General features: G+C 43.1%; 1 protein-coding gene across 2 annotated transcripts in view; it reads right to left on the minus strand.

Moving 5' to 3' along the window:
- slco5a1 (solute carrier organic anion transporter family member 5A1) overlaps nucleotides 1–17,594 on the minus strand; it is a 212,685-nt gene that overhangs the window by 25,104 nt on the left and 169,987 nt on the right. For both annotated transcript variants that reach the window (XM_068031976.1, XM_068031975.1), the window contains 3 exons: nucleotides 14,494–14,658; nucleotides 3,674–3,872; nucleotides 782–941 (listed from right to left, as the gene is read on the minus strand). In XM_068031976.1, the coding sequence (XP_067888077.1) occupies nucleotides 782–941; nucleotides 3,674–3,872; nucleotides 14,494–14,658 (524 nt within the window). The remainder of the gene's footprint in view (nucleotides 1–781; nucleotides 942–3,673; nucleotides 3,873–14,493; nucleotides 14,659–17,594) is intronic.

Below are 17,594 nucleotides of genomic sequence, written 5' to 3' on the forward strand. Positions count from 1 at the left end.
AATCTTGTCTAATAACCTCTTGCGTGACGCCTTACCAAATGCCTTCTGAAAATCCAAATATACTACATTCACTGGTTCCACTTTATCTACCCTGCTAGTTATAGCCTCAAAAAACTCTAATAGATTTGTCAAATACGATTTGCCTTCCATAAATTATAGATAGATTTTTGATAGACAAGGGAGTCAAGGGTTATGGGAAGCAGAAAGGAAAGTGGAGTCGAGACCACAACCAGGTCAGCCATAATTTTATCAAGTGACAGAGCAGGCTCGAAGAGCCAAATGGCCTACTCCTGCTCCTAAGTCTTATGTTACCATCTTCCGAAATTCGTGTTGACTCTGTCTAATTACATTGTGATTTTCCAAGTGAACTGTTCCCCCTTCTTTAATAATAAATTTGCAAAATTTCTCACAAGAGATCTTAGCAAACAAGTCTATAATTCCTGGTTTCACTCTCTCATCTTTCTTAAAAAATCAGAGGAAGTCAAAGTTATTGCTGTAACGATATTTGCTGCAGTCTTTACTTCTGTATTATAACGATTTATAGTGTCTCAGTGTAAGTGTTGCACCCATCCTTTATCATAGCAATGTTTAGAAATTGGTATCCATTGAATTCTTGCTATAATTTTACTTTGATGGTTTAGTGATACTTTGTAGCTTTAATGTCAATGAAATTCACCCATTTTACATTCTCACACAAAATCAAAATTACCCTCAGTGATACTCTGTCAGTGTATGGGAATCTTATTTTTACGTTCACAGCTGTGTGGTAAAAGTTACTCACCCCTGTGCTTTCATTGACAACATTTGAGCAGCCAGCCAAGCAAGGACTGAAGTATGTGATCCCATCTGATCCACAGACAGGCTCATACTCATGGATTCTGCATGCACAGTTAACATTGCAGCCACCTGTTAGATTTCTGTGTGCCATTGTAAGCGAAGGGCTGAAAGGAAAACAAAAAGAGCTGTCTCAGCCATCTTTCATCTACAAAAACACTGAGCTTGCTATCTCATTCTGCCTTTCAAATACAACGATAGTAATCAAGACTTTTTTTGTGCTGACGGGAGATGGGTTTAGGCAGACATTAGTGATGGGCATGTGAATCTAAGCCCCGGGTTTATAGGTGGCAGTTAATTATTCCATTAATCTAAAGGAGCAGTTCCTGAATTGAGAAAACTTTGGAAAATTATAATTAGGACATCTGCAATGTTCTCACCTACTTCCTTAAACCCCTGGGAGTAAAACCACCCAAGCCTGGGGATTTATCATTCTTTAGTGCCATTATTTTCTTCGTTATTGTTATTTTGCTTATGTTAATTTTGGTGAGTCCCTGACTCAGTATAGTTTCCTTGGGAAGTTTGCCATGCTTATCTCTTCTTCTAATGTAAATACCAATGCAAAGTAATTATTCAGCATGTTCGCCATTTCCTGATTTTCATTGACAATATCACCATTATTGTTTTTTTGCAGGGGCCACATTTCTCCAACTACCCTCTTTTTCCTAATGCAATTGTAAACATATATTGCATTGATTTTGATATCCCCTGCAGGTTTCTTTCTTGCAGCTCTTACTATCTGTTTTGTCACCCTTTGCTGTTCTTTGTATCTTTCATATTCACCAGTATCTGTGCTATATTTTGCAGTTTTGTGTACTTTGTCTTTTAGTTTAATGATGTCTCTTCAGTTGTCCTTGGCTGTCTTTTCTGGCACATACAGCTGCATCATATTAAATACTTTTTTGAACACCTCCTGCAGTTCTTCTGTCATTTTACAATTTACAGATTTGCCCAGTTCACTGTGGACAGTCTCTGTCTCATCCTATTAAGGTCAGTCTTACCTAAATCTAGAATCTTAGGGCTAAGATTCCTAAGACTCCCGGTGCCGAGCTCCATGGTAGGGGAGTGGTAGAAAATGATTCCAGCAGAGGCCCATCATGGAGCTCAACACCAGGAGGGCCGGGCCTGATCTTCCCGGTGGCGGCGAGGCTCCGTGGCAGCCCCTCCGCCGCTGGACAATGGGACTCGGCTTTGCATAGTGAAATGAGCACCATGAATACATTTAAATAAACTTACCTGGGATCGTACAGGCCTGCTGCAATCTTCAGTGTGGCAGCCGGCACACCCTCACCTTCATTTCCCGTTTGGGAAAACACATGATGCTGGTGGGTGGGGGGGAGGGAAATTAAGATTTTTAGTATGGGGGGGGGGAATGGGGTCAACTTATCAGCACTAGTGTAGGGGATGGTGGGAAGGGGTGAACTTTAAACTTTGTACAGTATGGGTTGGGGAAGGTCATATTTCAAAGGTAAGTGTTTTTGGGGGGGGAAGGGCAAATACTTAATGTTATTGGTATTGGGGGGTGGGAAAGGGGTGATAGAATTTTAATTGCAACAGTCAGGGCAGGGGTTTGACTTTTAAAATTTAAATTCACTGGCAAACACAGGCAGCTGACGCCATTGCCAGCATTGGAGAGCCCGCTCCCTCCAAGAGATTGGGGTGGCGGGCCAAACCGGGTATTTAAATGAGTCGTTATGCGGTAGATTCCCGTGGCCACATGAGGGCCGCCATTTTCTCGCCCGCTGCCGTATGCGGCGGCAGGCTTTTAAAATCCATCCTTAGTAGCTATTTTGCATTCTTCCTTTCAAACACTACATTGAACTTGATCATATTATGATTGCTACTAGATAAATGTTCATGCACCATTAAGTTGATAACTAAATCCAGCTCATTACTAAATCTAATATTGTATACCTTCATTGAATCTGCAACCTGAGCTATGCTAATGAGCTGACCACAGAATACTGGGTGTAAACGGCCCACCTTTGAGCTACTCTAAAACCTACCATTATCCATTCTGGTATAAATTATCCCAAAAATGGAAAATATAATTAGACCAGAGTTCTCTGTGGGTCTTCAAATCTAGCTGTTGATCTGCCCAATATTAGGAGCAAAATTTTGTTTATTTCTGCCAATATTTAAAAATGAATTAAGCCATTAAATGGACTTAGGTATTTTTATTTAATAGGAAATCAAGGGACATTAAGATAGAGCAGGAAGGTTGAGGTAGATGATCAGCTATGATCTTATTGAATTGCGGTACAGACTCAAGGGGATTAATTGCCTACTCCTGCTCCTACTTCTTCTGTTCTAGGAACAGCGTCATTCAGAACACAGGATTTCATTGTTTTAATAAGGACTCAACATTTGCCAGAATGTGAAATCATTCATCAGCTGATGCCATTTTGCAAAATAATCTTGTTACAATGAAGGTGCAACAACCGTGGAATAAAGCACTGCCAATTCTCTACATCACACCATAGCATTTTAACAAAAATAGCCCAAAATCTGTAATTCAATTTGAATCTACCATTATAATTATAAAAGCACTTTACATATTTGATGCTATATAACCACTATTATGTGATCTGTTTTGGTCACATAGAGGGTGAAACTGGTCTTCGGTGATAGTGAATTGGCAACTCGTTTTGCATTGTGCCCAATTTTCTTTTTGTTTGAACTCAACAGAAAAGAAAATTGAGTTGTGGTGTAAATCTGCCTCTCAATTTACTACCACTTATTTTGCACTACCGCTGAAGACCAATTTCACCCTCACAAGGCAGTACAACATTACAACCACAAAACAGAAGGCCAAAACATAAAGTAAGATCATTCTTACCCTGTGGTGTATGGTATATTAATGCCCCCAAGGTTAATGCTTTCACAGCCAACAATGAAGAGTGTAGAGAAGCACAACAAAGAAACCCCGCTGCAGATCATAGCAAGCTTAGCTGATTCTCGGGCACCAAGCTTGAGCTTTTTAATAATGTAGCCCCCTAGGATAATGCCAACACCAGCACTGGGAACAATGATCACACCTGGAATTAAATCAGACCAGTAGCTTACAAATGATTTACTGAACAAAAAAAACACACTTCATAAAGCAACTCTAAAACTCTAAGCATGAGTGATTTATGTTTGCTAGTACCATAGTTTACTGCATTTCATCCCAGACAGTTTATAAAAAAATATGTACTCTTATGTGCACATTAAGTGCCTGCAATGCTTAAATGTTGGAATAGCAAGGTGGATGAGATCATTCAGCATTTTATCGATATTTTCCTCATTTTTATTTCCTCCCTTTTATCCTGCCTCCTCTTATTACCATTCCCAAATTAAACCTGTAGATCTCTTTAAGCTCTGCATTTCCTTACAACAACCTTCCCACACAATTTAGTATCATCTGCGGACTAGACCAATAACCATATTCACAAGAAATGTACATAGCAAGGGTCCCAGGACAAATATTAAGGTATTGTGCTGGTTACAGTTACTCAATTATTCCTCTTTGTTTCATGTCATCTAACCAATACACTATCCAATTCAAAATTCCCACCTTGAGAGTTTCTACAACAAACCACGCAATGTGAAAGAAGAGAACTTTTATTTTATCTGCCTTTCAAAGACTCATGTTGGCTTGAATTTATTGCCTTTCCATTCTTGAATGAATTTCTGTCACATTTTATTTCACCCAGTTCTTAAGTTGAACTCCAGATTTCCTAGGAATGCCATTTTGAAAATTTGAATAGCAATAGCTATCTTCCAACGTTACTGTATGGTACCTGTGCCTAAAGAACTGAAATAAAATCTGCTTCTGCACGTTCCCTCTGGGTCAGAGAGAAAGACCCATCTTGTTTCAGTTTGTATAGCACTATTTTAAATATTAAAATGACCAAAGGTGCTTCACAAATATGCCTATAAGCCTAAGGAAAACAAACACTGACTATGGAAGGAAGAGTTTTGGAGCCATGACTGAAAGTTTGGTCTTTGAGTCAGCCTGCCCCATTCGGGTTATGGAGTCAGCAGGAATTTCTGGTATCGTCAGGAATGATTCTGTGGAGGCGAGGCAGCAAAAAAGCCTATGTTTCCAGGGAGCTGACTTATTTTCCATTTAAAATTATATTTTTAAAAATCCCAAGCGCTGTAGCATATAGTTCGGACTATCGGGTTTGTCAGGAAATATGAATGCAGGCAAGCAGCGATAGCTAGGATGAGTGATCACAAAGGAGGGTGAAACACTCTATAAAGGCATCAAAATGTTTTTAAAATGAGAATTAATGTTAAGTAAATGAAGAAAAGCCCAAAATTTGAAACTAAAAATTACATACTAAGGAATTAATTTAGCTGGAATTTCTGAAGAAGTTCATAGATAGAGCACAATGTCACCATTCACCAGATAGTGTAATTATAGCTTGACAAGGCAAGACTTGCATTTCTATAGCGCCTTCCAAAAGCTCAGGACATTCCAAAGTGCTTTATAGCCAATTGTGATGAGGGCAAACTACTACACAGGACAGAGACCCTGGTTGTATCCCTGACATTGGAACTCTGGCTTCTTGTTTCAGTTAGTTACAGCTGGCTCATCCATCAAAGGAAATCTAGGCAGATTCCCACACAACTCAAGTGGTTTTAGAGATAGTCTGGATCAAAGAGAAGGAACAACAGAGCCCGTGAAGTGGCCTGTGAGTTGGAATGTTTCACTCTCACATGAAAAAGACAGCTGAATCTAGGGAATTGGCAGGGCTAAATGGGAAAAATTACCTGCAAATTAATATGGCACAGTGACTTACATGTATAATATACTATACTATATATAGTATAATATATATACTGCCTAAAATATGCTCATTAGGCAGAAAAAACAAAGACATTGGGCTGAATTTTATCCCGCCCTTGGAGATGGGTTGGGAAGTGGGTGGGGGATGGTGGGGTGGCATCAGGTGCCATGACCGATGTTGTCCTGTCCCCATGCTATTTTGTCTGCATCAGGCACCATGGCAGACAGGAAGTCTGCTGGGAGGCCAGTTAAACCACTTAAGTGGCCCATTAAGGGCTACCTCCCACCACCGCTGGCATTTAGCCAATGTCAGAGGGGCCCAGTGCCACTTGCAGACAGTGCCAGGTGAGACCTGGCAGCCTCTTAGCAGGCTTGGGTAAGGGGGGAGTACCTCCTCTAGGGGCAATCCTTGGCCCATGAAGGGCCCCCCCCCAATGGCAATGGCTACCCTGTAGAAAGACGCCCCCCCTTGGTCTTACCAACCACCCCCCACCCCCTCGCAAGGGACTGCCTGACCGGCCCCTGTGACCCAACCCTACTTACCTTGATCCCAGGACCTCCTCCATCTTCCCTGCTCCAGGCCTCCTGCAGTACCAGCAGTGGCCAAAGGTCTCAATGGTACTGCTGAGCTGCCTACTCTGTAATTGGCTGGCAGCTCGGAGCAGGTTCTTGTCCCTTAAAGGGGCGGCAGCCCCGACGGTGGCCAGTTAATTGCCTTTCTCCTGTTGAATTCAGCTGGGGATCTGATAAAGGGCCCAGGTGGGTGCACCCCCCCCACCACCCCCGTCCTCCAAACCATCGCCAGGATGCCTGTTGCCAAAATCAAATCCAGTCCGTTAAGTTGAATTATTGGCGTGTTTGGGTCGGTTGGGGGTTTAAAGTCAGATAAATCTGTTTTCCGACCCACCTCCAACCCACCTATTGTTGACTTTAACTGAAACCAGAAGTTGGATGGACAACCACAGAACCATAAAAAAGATAAGACACAGAAAAAGGCCATTCAGCCCATCGTGCCTGTGCCAACTGAAAAAATAGCCGTCCAATCTAGTCTCACCTTCCAGCACCTGGTTCGTAGCCTTGCAGGTTACAGCACTTCAGGTGCATGTCCAGGTACCTTTTAAATGAATTGAGGGTTTCTGCCTCCACCACCGATCCGGGCAGTGAATTCCAGACACCCACCACCCTCTCGATTAAAAAGTTTTTCCTCATGTCCCCTCCAATCTTTCTCCAATCACCATAAATCTGTGCCCCTGGTAATTGATCACTCCGCTGGGGGAAAACAGGTCCTTCCTGGCTACTCTATCTAGGCCCCTCATATTTTGTACACCTCAATTAAGTCACTCCTCAGCCTCCTCTATACTAAGGAAAACAAATATAGCCTGTCCAATCTTTCCTCATAGCTGCAATTTTCGAGCCCTGGCAACATTCTTGAAAATCTCAGCTGTACTCTCTTCAGAGCAATTATGTCCTTCCTGTAATGTGATGACCAGAACTGTACATAAAACTCCAGCTGTGGCCTAACCAGTGCTTTGTACAGTTTTAGCATTACATCCCTGCTTTTGTAACCAACCCAACCAAGAAGCAAATTGCAACGTTAAATATAATAATGAGGCTGTGAGCTTCAGTTTCCAGCACTTTTGATCTTTTACTGCCGCTGGCCAGGTTTCCCAAACTACTAGGGAGCTCAGCAGCTTCCTCAAAGCAAGGCCTTGTGGATTCAGGAGGTCAGTGCCTTCACACCTACCTCCTGGATCCTGGTACTTGCTGGAGGAGGCTTCATGATCAGGCACCCCGCCCCCAAATGATTCTCGACCGAGGCCTCTTACCTCCTCCCCACCCCATCCTACCAGGCTCCAATCTCCAGCATAGCCCCCTGCCAGGCCTCAATACCCTACCCCCACTAGGCCCTATCCCTTCTCGAGGCCTCCGATTCTCCCCTACCACAAGGCCTTCCCTCCCTCAGGATTTGACCTGCCCCCCACCGTGAGATTGGCAGCTCCCTCTGTCCAACACCATCGTTCCCCCACCCCCAATCACTCCCTGCTCCCCCAATTGCCTGAAACCCACCCCATCCCCAATCAAAGCCCTTTCCAATCAAAACGACCACCCTGCCCCAATCATCCAGCGAACCCTGGTCCCAGCACAGACTTACCTGCTGCTGCAAAAGTCATGGACCCGCTCCCAACCCAAGTGAAGGCGCAGCTGTCAATCACGCAGGACCTCTGGGCAGGGAAAGGATCACGGATGTCACTGACATGCTGTGGACTTAAATCTCCACAGCATGGTAGGGGGAATTCGGCCCATAGAATCATAGACGTTTACAGCACAAGAGGAAGCCATTCGGCCCATCACGCCTTTGCTCGCTCCTTGAAAGACCTATCCAATTTAGTCCCACATCCCAGCTTTTCCCACACCCTTCAAATGTTTAATTGAATATTGAAGGTGGATTGCTAACAATTTTGGGGCTGATCCATTCTCCAGTTTACTATACGAGTAACCTGGCCCAGCTCAATTTATTAACCTCAAAAATCACAGTGATTTTGGAGGCAGGCAAGTGTATATCCTTTCACAGGAAAAGATAGAAAAGGTTGAGGATTTCCGACAATGCAGTGCAACTTGTGAGAGCTTGGTATCTAATAAATAATTTCCTCCTGTGAAATTGCATTATAACATGATGGATGTGATCAGCAAATTCCTGTCATCCAATATTTTGCTGCACTAACTTCTTGATTCATCTTTTAATCTCTATGCAAGAGATGGTCAGCACTGACAGACAGCTTTCAGCCAGAGCTCTACTTATTTTGAAGCATGTTTGTCATCCTACTCAGTCAGGGCTTTACAACCAGGCAACACAGATTTTGTATCATGTAAAGATTTGTAATGTAAAAGCAAAACATCTTGGGTGTGAGGTTTGCGCCACTACAGACAATACTACAGAAATTGGAGACCCTCTGAGTGAGGCACACAGTGCCTCCAGCCACTTCTGACATGGCCTGCATGACATCCCATTCTGGCCCTACATGTGCCAGAAGCCTCCTCATTGGTGCTGTCATCATGTCAAACAGCTGTACCAGCTGATTTTATACACTAATTACAAACTTGGACCACACAGATCCAGTTAACATATTCACTGTCACTCACCAAAGAACATGAGTTCAGCTGCAAGAAGGACCCACCACTAGTATTATTTAAAGGGCCAGGTACCCAACTTGCAGGCAAGGTCATTTAAGATTTCCAGCATTTTCTGTTTTTATTTCAGATTTCCAGCATTTGCAGTAATTTGCTTTTGTAATTTAGAATAACTTTGCTTTTACAAAGGCTCTGGAAGTACTGTGAAGTGCTTTTGGAGGTGAGGTCCTGGATTTGGCAGGGTGTGTTTCTGTATCCTCACATGGAGGGCTGAGGATCTGATAATCTGTCCATACAAAGGCTGCAACAGATATGGGAGCTGCAAATGCAGTACCTCTGGGTCTGCAGCACAACAGGGAAATGGAGCAACAGTTGTGGAGAGGGGAAGCTCTACATGATGCCCTCTGCCAAGTTGGAGCTGGACTCCTCCATACTCCTGAACAGTGACAGGAGGCTGACTGGCAGGGCAGCCAATGCATCCAGCACCTCGGTGAGCATGCTCATCAGTGCAGTCCTGTATGCTGCCCATTGAGATCCTCATCTGAGACCCCTGCAGCAGAACTCGTCACCCAGTGAGCTGCCACACAACTATCCTTTCTCCCTTGCCTGGTTGCAGGCCACTTGCTGCTGGTGACTCACTAAGCGCAGATTCCAACTCTAAACTGCCTTTAAGGTATGTGCAGTGCCAGTATCTGAGCTGGTGTCTGTGAGTGTCAAATCAAGTGACAGAGTCTCTTCATCAGTGCTGTGCTGTTGCTCTCATTCTCCTCCTCGTGGGGCAGCTGTGGCTGGGCAGGTGGCAGTTCTTGGGAATCTAGAAGCAGGAAATCAGAAAATGGAAAGTTGTTTGAGGAAAGTGCAGTGGGTTGGAAAGCAAAAGGTCCAGGGTCACATCATCTGCAGCTTTTTCATCATGTCAGATAGCAGGATGAGGGTGAACTGGGAGTTGAGAAAGGCTATAAGGCAGGAACACACTATCACACTCAATGTTCTCAGCAGATGCCACCGGCTCTATTGCAGCTGCCCTATGATGTGGAGAAATATGTCCTCCACAGGGTTCAGGTTCTGCTCCGCTACCAGCAGTTATCGGGTGACCTTGTCCTACAAGAAAGAAGCAAGACTGTCAATGATTGTGTAGCACTGTGTCTGGTTGTTGTGCCTGCATCAGCTGAATAGCAGGATGTATAGAAACATAGAAAATAGGAGCAGGAGTAGGCCAGTCGGCCCTTCGAGCCTGCTCCGCCATTCATTATGATCATGGCTGATCATCCAACTCAGTAGCCTGTTCCCACTTTCGCCCCATACCCTTTGATCCCTTTATGTTTGTATGTAGAAACAGCAGGAGCTAGGAGTCAGTCTGGCATCTCTGCAATGTGTGTGAAGCTGGAGTGGGGTATCTGGATGTTAGGTGTGAATCCTGAGGGTCAGTGACTGCTAATGGTTGAGTGATGGGAATGCAGTACATTGAGTAGTGTGACAGGTGGGTGGAGCGGTGAGTAGATAATGTCATGTGAACATGCATTCCCTGACTTTGATCACCCATTTGAGGTCATTAGACCTTTTGTGTCCTCGGGTCCAGACGTCGGGAGTTGACCTTCCTGGCCACCTGCTCCCAATCCCTTTGCAGCGTAGTCTTTGAGGGCCTCCTGGCCCTCTGCAGAAACATGGCCTCTCTGCTCCTATCCATCTCCAGTACTAAGGCCTCCAGCGCCGCATCCGTGACCCTATGAGCCCTCTCTCTTCCCTGGTGCTCCATTTGTGCAGCCCCTACATGCAGCCAGCAGCAGCTCTCTTCCACTAACTGCAGTTCCCCTTTAAGAGGGGAGGACTGCCTTTAAGAGGAGCAGGCCTCCGTACCATGTGCTCTGTGTGAATGCTGTTTGGCCCCCTCCTGACTGTTCAGGTAGCGAGCAGCTTGCGCCCTGCTTGCACCAATGGTACAAATAAGAAAGCAGTATCAAGTTTGCGTGCTGCCCACCTCCACAACAATAAGCAGTGAGTCGTGCCCCTCACAGCTAAAGAACACAGCAGACCAATTTTTAGCCCATAACTTTTATACATAAATATTTACATATGAGTGAATGATCAGTCACAAAATGTTTCAGCCATCCTTAAAAAGTGTTTTTCCATTTATTTTTCTGTTGGTGAGTTTTCCCAATTGAAGTTCTGTCCCAGTTTATTTCTTCTGTTACCCTTGGCAACAACCCCTGGCAACTGTTATGACTGTTGAGCTCTGCTATATAGTTTCATATCGGATGACAAGAAAATGGAATTCATTCTATTTGGCATGATTCATGACTTGCAGTTCAGAACGGTGCAGTGGCAGGAACTAAAACTTCGGTCGTGCACCTGCCAAATATATTCCACTTGAGAATATATGCAGTCAATGGCCAATAAAATTATTATTTTTATTAAACATTCTTACAAGATCAAGTGTCTAAAATGGTCTTGGTGCTCTCTACAGATTTAAAATAACAATTTTCTCTTGCAGCTTAGGATGGGAAACAACTCTACTTTGGGCTATGAGTCCATTTCCACTCCGACATCCTAATAACAACTTGAATTTTTATAGCACCTTTAATATAATCACCACAAGAGTGTAATCAGACAAAACGAGACACAGAGCCAAAGAAGGAGACATTAGGATGGGTGCCTAAAAGCTTGGTCAAAGAGATATGTTTTAAGGAGAGAGCGGTGGAGATTCAGAGAAGTTTAAGGAACAATTACAGAGCTTTGAGCCTAGACAACTGAAGGCACGACCACCAATAGTGGGGCAAATGGAGTGAGGGACGTACAAGAAACTACAGTTGGAGGAATGTAGAGTACTTGCAGAGTTGTAGGGCTGAAGAAAGCTACAAAGATAGGGGCCGGCAAAGTCATGAAGGAGTGTGAACACAAAGATAAGAATTTTAAAATCAAGATATTTGTGGATCAATAGTCAGTATTTATGAGTGAGTAGTGAGTGATGCGTGAGTGGAACTTGGTGTGGGTTATGTTACAAGCAGCAGAGTTTTGGATGAACTGAAGTTTATGGAGAGTGCAAGTTGGGAGTCAGGCGAGCATTGGAATAAGTAACAAAAGCATGGATGAAGCTTACAGGAGAAGATGGGCTCAGGGAGGGGTGGAGATGCATGACATTAAGAAGGTGAAAATAGGTGGTCTTGGTAATTGTTATGAAGGTGCTGCCATTATTAATATTTTTTGAGGACTCCTGTTTAAAAGACTAGAAAATACCTGAAGAGATGCTGGACTTGTTTTTTTTTAATAAAAGTCACTGGAAGGACACTTGGGACTTTGTTTAAAAACAAACACTTACTGGAAGAGACAATGCAGTTAAATCAACATAAAGGAGCCTTGCTGGCTATTGGAGTTGTTTACAGAGAAGTCACATGTTTGGGTTTATGGCTCAGGAGTTTTGCTTGTGTTTTTGGATATTGTTTGGAGTTCAATTGGGGTGTAAGCCTGCTAAGACAGAGAAGCAACAACTCATCTTGTTTCATCTCTTTAGAAACCCTGAGAATCCTGTGTGATAGCTGAAACCCCTGATGCAATGATTTTCCAGAAACATCTGCCAGATAATCCTCAATGTCGCCTGAAAAGAATTGCTCCAGAAATATCCCAGTGACAGCAGTCTCCGTGTATCTGGATGCTAGACTAAAGAGCCATCTGGAACATTTCATATCTTATCCCTTTTCTTCAAGAATTGACAATAACACGGCCAAAGTATTTTTCTTCAAGTTGATCTCTGCAGAACCAGTTTTTTCACTTTATTTTTTTCTCTTTAACTGGTATGTCTATGTTAGTTTATTTCAGAAGGAGATATGTTTTTTCTTTCATTTTTCAAACTGTGTGTTAAAGCTTTGCATCTTTAATAAACAAAATTATTGATTTATTATGAAACAAGACTTATTCAATAAAGAGAACTGGTTGGATTTTTGTTCTGAAACTAAAATAGATAAAGTATATAATTGACCATATTGGTAATTGAGTAAAACATTTAAACATATGTTGTAACCTGTGGGGACTTGGAACTAGAGAATGACAGTGCATTTCTCCAACCTCAGTCGTAACATAATGGAGAAAATACGGGGTTGGAAGTTCAGCTCAAGGCCAAATAGGATGTTGAGGTTACAAACGGTCTGGTTCAATCTGAGACAGTGACAAGAGAAGGGGGTGGTAAATCTAACCTCGTGTTTATATTAAAATAGAAAAATTCTTGAAAAAGACAAGGATGAGATTGGTGTTCTTTACCAAACCAGAGTTATCTTCACAAGTTGGCTATTTACAAAAGCCAACATAATAGATAAACCTCATACTAAAAGCCTGCTGAAAGATGATGAACAAATTATATTTATACTATGTGTATTGTGTTGCCGCACCTGGGAAAGACGTAGCACACTATCGTACTAGTATATAAGTTATATCAAATAGCGAATGAGTATGGTTTATGCAGTCACCTATAATGATTACAGCTATGCAAACTTCAACTAAAATTAATTAAAATTAATTTGAGCTGTAAGCAATCAGCAGAACTCAGATTCTTCAAAAATGCATTGGATATTGTCACAATATTTCAGTTTAAACGTTTACTAAAACCAATCTATAACTGTGAAATTTAATTTTCTAAGACCTCATTTGTAACTGCCTTATTCAACCTTCTTACAGCATTTGGTAAAGCTATCGGACAAGGGTAATCAATGGGATCTTATGAAAAATGTAAAATGCTGAAAAAACTAGTAATTGTCCCCATAATCTTTAGAAATTACTCCATTGAGTTTCTACATACGCTACATTTAGCCTCTGTTGGCACATCTGCAAACATTTCTGGTGACATAACCTCTCTAGCTCAGTTGATGGGTCAGGAGGTAAGTGCACCACCTGGTATGAAACTGAATGGGCTGATCATGGGTCTGCTATATTTGGCCTCAATGGCCCTGGCCTGAGGCAGAGGGGAAAGAAAATCAGCAAAAAGTTCTTGCTCCTGATAGCTATCCAGTGACTCATATGGGAAAGTGTATCTATGTGGATGTCAAGTGAAGACAGATTCAGGCTCAGATATGATGTTTGCTTTGGTCAAATAGCTGACTGGTATTCACAGTCCAGGTAGGCTTATCCATAAGGAATTGCCAGTCAGCAAGCTTGCATGGAATCACACTCTTTCAGGATAAAAGGAAAACTAGACAGGGGAAAACTTGATCACTTCCAGCGTGATCTCCTGTTACCCTCCCTGTGCAAATTTTTCATTCAATTTTTCTTTTTGATGTAAACAGCTCAGTAAGTTAGAAGATATATCATAACTGCTATTATTTACAAATCTCATCAGAGCACCTTTAGCGGTTAACATTTTCCTCTAAATATTTGGTTTAATGTTCTAGTAATAAAGATACCTACAATAAACTTCTAAAATTATTTCCAAGATATCGGGGCAGATTTTCATTTTCTTCTGCCTGAGCACAGTGAATAGAGGAAAATTTGTCAGGGAGGATCAAGCCTCTGCAAGAGAGCCACCTTCACTTTCTGTCCATTTAAATCAATGGATGGAAAACTGGATAGGCTTCCTTATGGGCATGTAAACCTCCACACCTGATCATATACACCAGGTACAGGGACAGAACAACCTGACCTATTTGGTTACATGTGAGGTATGGGTCCATAATTCAACCATTTTAATCTGATCCGTGGGTGAGTAAAATCCATATTTCTTGTTGCTAAAAGTAACTTTGCAACCCATAAGGTTAATGTACACATCTTACCAGTGTAAATGCTTGCATTAGATGCTGGGATGCCAAACTGAGATTCAATGAACTTGGGAATGAAGGTAATAAAAGCGGTGACGATGGCACTTTCTGCTGTGTATGACAAACTCACAAACAGGAATGTCATGTTGCTCAAGATCCTGACAGCAGCTTTGGGAATGTCTATAAAAATGACAAGAGAAACACTTTCACCATGAATAAAACACAATGGAGAGGAGCACCTAGAGACACCAAGAAACTTTACAGCTAATGTAAAGCAGCCCATTCACACATTGTAAATGGCAATGTCTGTATTTCTTCTTAACACAGATGGCAAATGTGAGCAAAGCAATGTGTGCACTGTTCTCAGAACAGGTGGAATGTTTGTACTTTACCATACAATTCTGTGGAATTCCTTTCTAAAGAATATCTCGTTCAAACCAACTAAACCAACTAACAACAGATAAAACACGCAGGGAACACAGTAAATATACTTAATCAACAGACAGAATCAGTCAGATATCATGAGTAGGCAATCATAAGCTTGTTAAGTCGGGCCTCCACATTGTCTAAATAATGGGTACATTTTCATTAATATGGATATCAACAAACATAACGGGTCAAGTTTAGAGCTTAGAATAAGTCAAAAAATAGACCAGAGTGAAGTAGACTTACCAAGGTTCAAGATGACATAGCATCTTGTATGAAAATCATCAGTTCTGTAATATTGCCACACTTGTGTATCAACTGTTCTAACTGAACAATTTATGTTTACTGTTCACTGATGACAGTGTGGTTGCTGTGACAATATTTGATATTGGGCATGGATTTTAGCAGAGCATAGATAAACGCAAAGCAGTTTCTGCAGTTCAAACATTCAGTATATGCTAGTACCTCTATTTAAGCAATTGACATAATTCCTCAAAAATAATTTGTGCTCAGCTGAAGAGTACAACGTATGGTGTAAATTAAAATGCTATTTAATGAGCAGAATACCTTTTACATTAAACAGATAGGGTTCAATGTTTTAGGCAACTAGTCAACGAGCAGTAGAATATACGCCATTGAAACATTATTGATAATACAAATCAAATTGACATGGTTTCCATTGGGCTGAAATTTGGGAACGGTGGCGGGGGAGGCATGAAGATCGCTGCGGATGAGGCCTGCCACTGATCCTGACACTGGCAGGGCCCGGCCCAATCTCAAAGGAGGCAGAGAGGCCTCGACGCGGCCCCCCGCTGCTCGGCGACGGGACCACGATTTCCATATGTAAATAAATTAACCTACCTGAATTAATGAAGGTCCCGTTGCCTCCTGATTTGCCACACAGATCTTCATTCTGGTGGCTGGCACAGCCGCGCCTTCGAATCCCCGTTTGGGGAAACGAGGTGCAACACCTGTGGGGAGGGTGGGGGGAGGTGATTTTCTGAGTGCAGGAGGTGGGGAGCAGGGTCAAACACTTTGGATTGGTTAGGGGATGATGGTAAGGGGTTGAGGGCTAGAGTAAATGAACTTTGGGGAGAAGGTCACGTAGTCAAGGTAAGTATTTTGGGGGGTGAGTGGGCAAGGCATTAAATGTAAGGCATTGAGAGGGGTGGGAGAGGGAGTGGAAAGAGTTTTTCGATTATTTTCTAATGGACTGGCGTTTTAAAAATTCAACCTGTCATTTAGAGAGCCAAGCCCTTTAAAAATGGCGCCAGTGCCTGCGCCAGTGGTGCTGGACACCATTGCCGGGGACGGCTCACCCATCCCCTCCAAGTCATTAGGGGGGACGGCTGCCCCGGCCATGGTAATGAGCTGCCGTATTTGGAATCACAGCGGCTCCGCGACGTGCGCCCCGTGTGTTTGGGCCGGCATTTTTTTCGCTGCCGCCTATTTCAGCGGAGGGCCTATAGAATCCTGCCAATGTCTGTCCTTTTAAGAGATCTCATACCTGCACTACAGTTCCCTCCTAGTGCTGCACACTCTGTGCCCAAGTGGCTATCTGACTTTTCCTCACAGAAGACTCAGTCACACATTGATAAATGAACAACTCAGAAATCTACCCACCCTGTTTTTAGTCCAATCAAAGACAAACAATTGAATTGTTTTCACCAATAGAACGACTGTTCTATTGGACAATTAGCCTCAATATTAACCCCGCCCACCCCACCCCCAAAGGCAGGAGGGAGGCGGCCAGGGGCTGGTGTTAAACCGTCAAATGGGTGAAATACAACCGAACCTGCCACGCACATTGGCGCTTTTGCAGTGGCAGGTTTCATGGCTTCCATGTGGAGAGCTGGAAAACTTCATTTGCATAGTACAAGTGGGAGCCCGAATTAAAATTAACTTTTGCTGCACAGGTTTCCCAAGGGTCAGGAAATGCAGCTGTGAAAGGGAGATGGGAGCTGCTGGCTCCACAAGGGCATTGCCTTTTCCAGTTCTGATTGTTATCCAGTAGAAGTAGGAGTGCTCCCCACAGAGCCCTCAAGAAAACCTTCGGCATCCCCTCTGCCCATTGCAATCTCTCTTTCCCCCACTTCTGCAATCGCCGACCTCTCCCCTCTGGCCAAGGTGTGCTCTCTTAAACCGCCCCCCTGCCATGATAGTTGACCAGATTGCCAGGCACCGTCCCCTAGGATCCCTGGCTGTGGCCTGCTGCTGCTGGTTTTCTCTCCTAACCACCGGCCAGGCTGTCAATTTGGCTGGCTGTTGGGTGGGAAATAGATCCGAAAAAGGTTGATGAGGTCCTGCTGTGAGGTTCAGCAGAACCTCTGCATCATCAACCTTGCCGAGTTCTTCCGCTGTCTGCAGCCTTTCCTGCACGTTCACCACCTCCCTATAAATACTGGGGCCACCATATTATGTTTCAAGCACATATGTATACCTAATTAACAATTTAGGTATACTAAAATGCAAAAGTCCAAACAGAAAATCCCAATTAACACTAGACCAAGATATGATATATGAAAGATAACACAATGTGAATATGACACTTAAAAGTGTGTACAAAGTATTTCCTTTTAATGTATTATCCTACAAATACCATAGATCATCTTCCTAATGTAGGAAGAAGGCAAACCTGCCAGCTTAAGATCATACAAGCAGAGTACAAGTCAGAGTTCCACCAAATACAT

This window comes from Heterodontus francisci, chromosome 5 (genome assembly GCF_036365525.1).
Source record: "Heterodontus francisci isolate sHetFra1 chromosome 5, sHetFra1.hap1, whole genome shotgun sequence".
Taxonomy (NCBI): Eukaryota; Metazoa; Chordata; class Chondrichthyes; order Heterodontiformes; family Heterodontidae; genus Heterodontus; species Heterodontus francisci.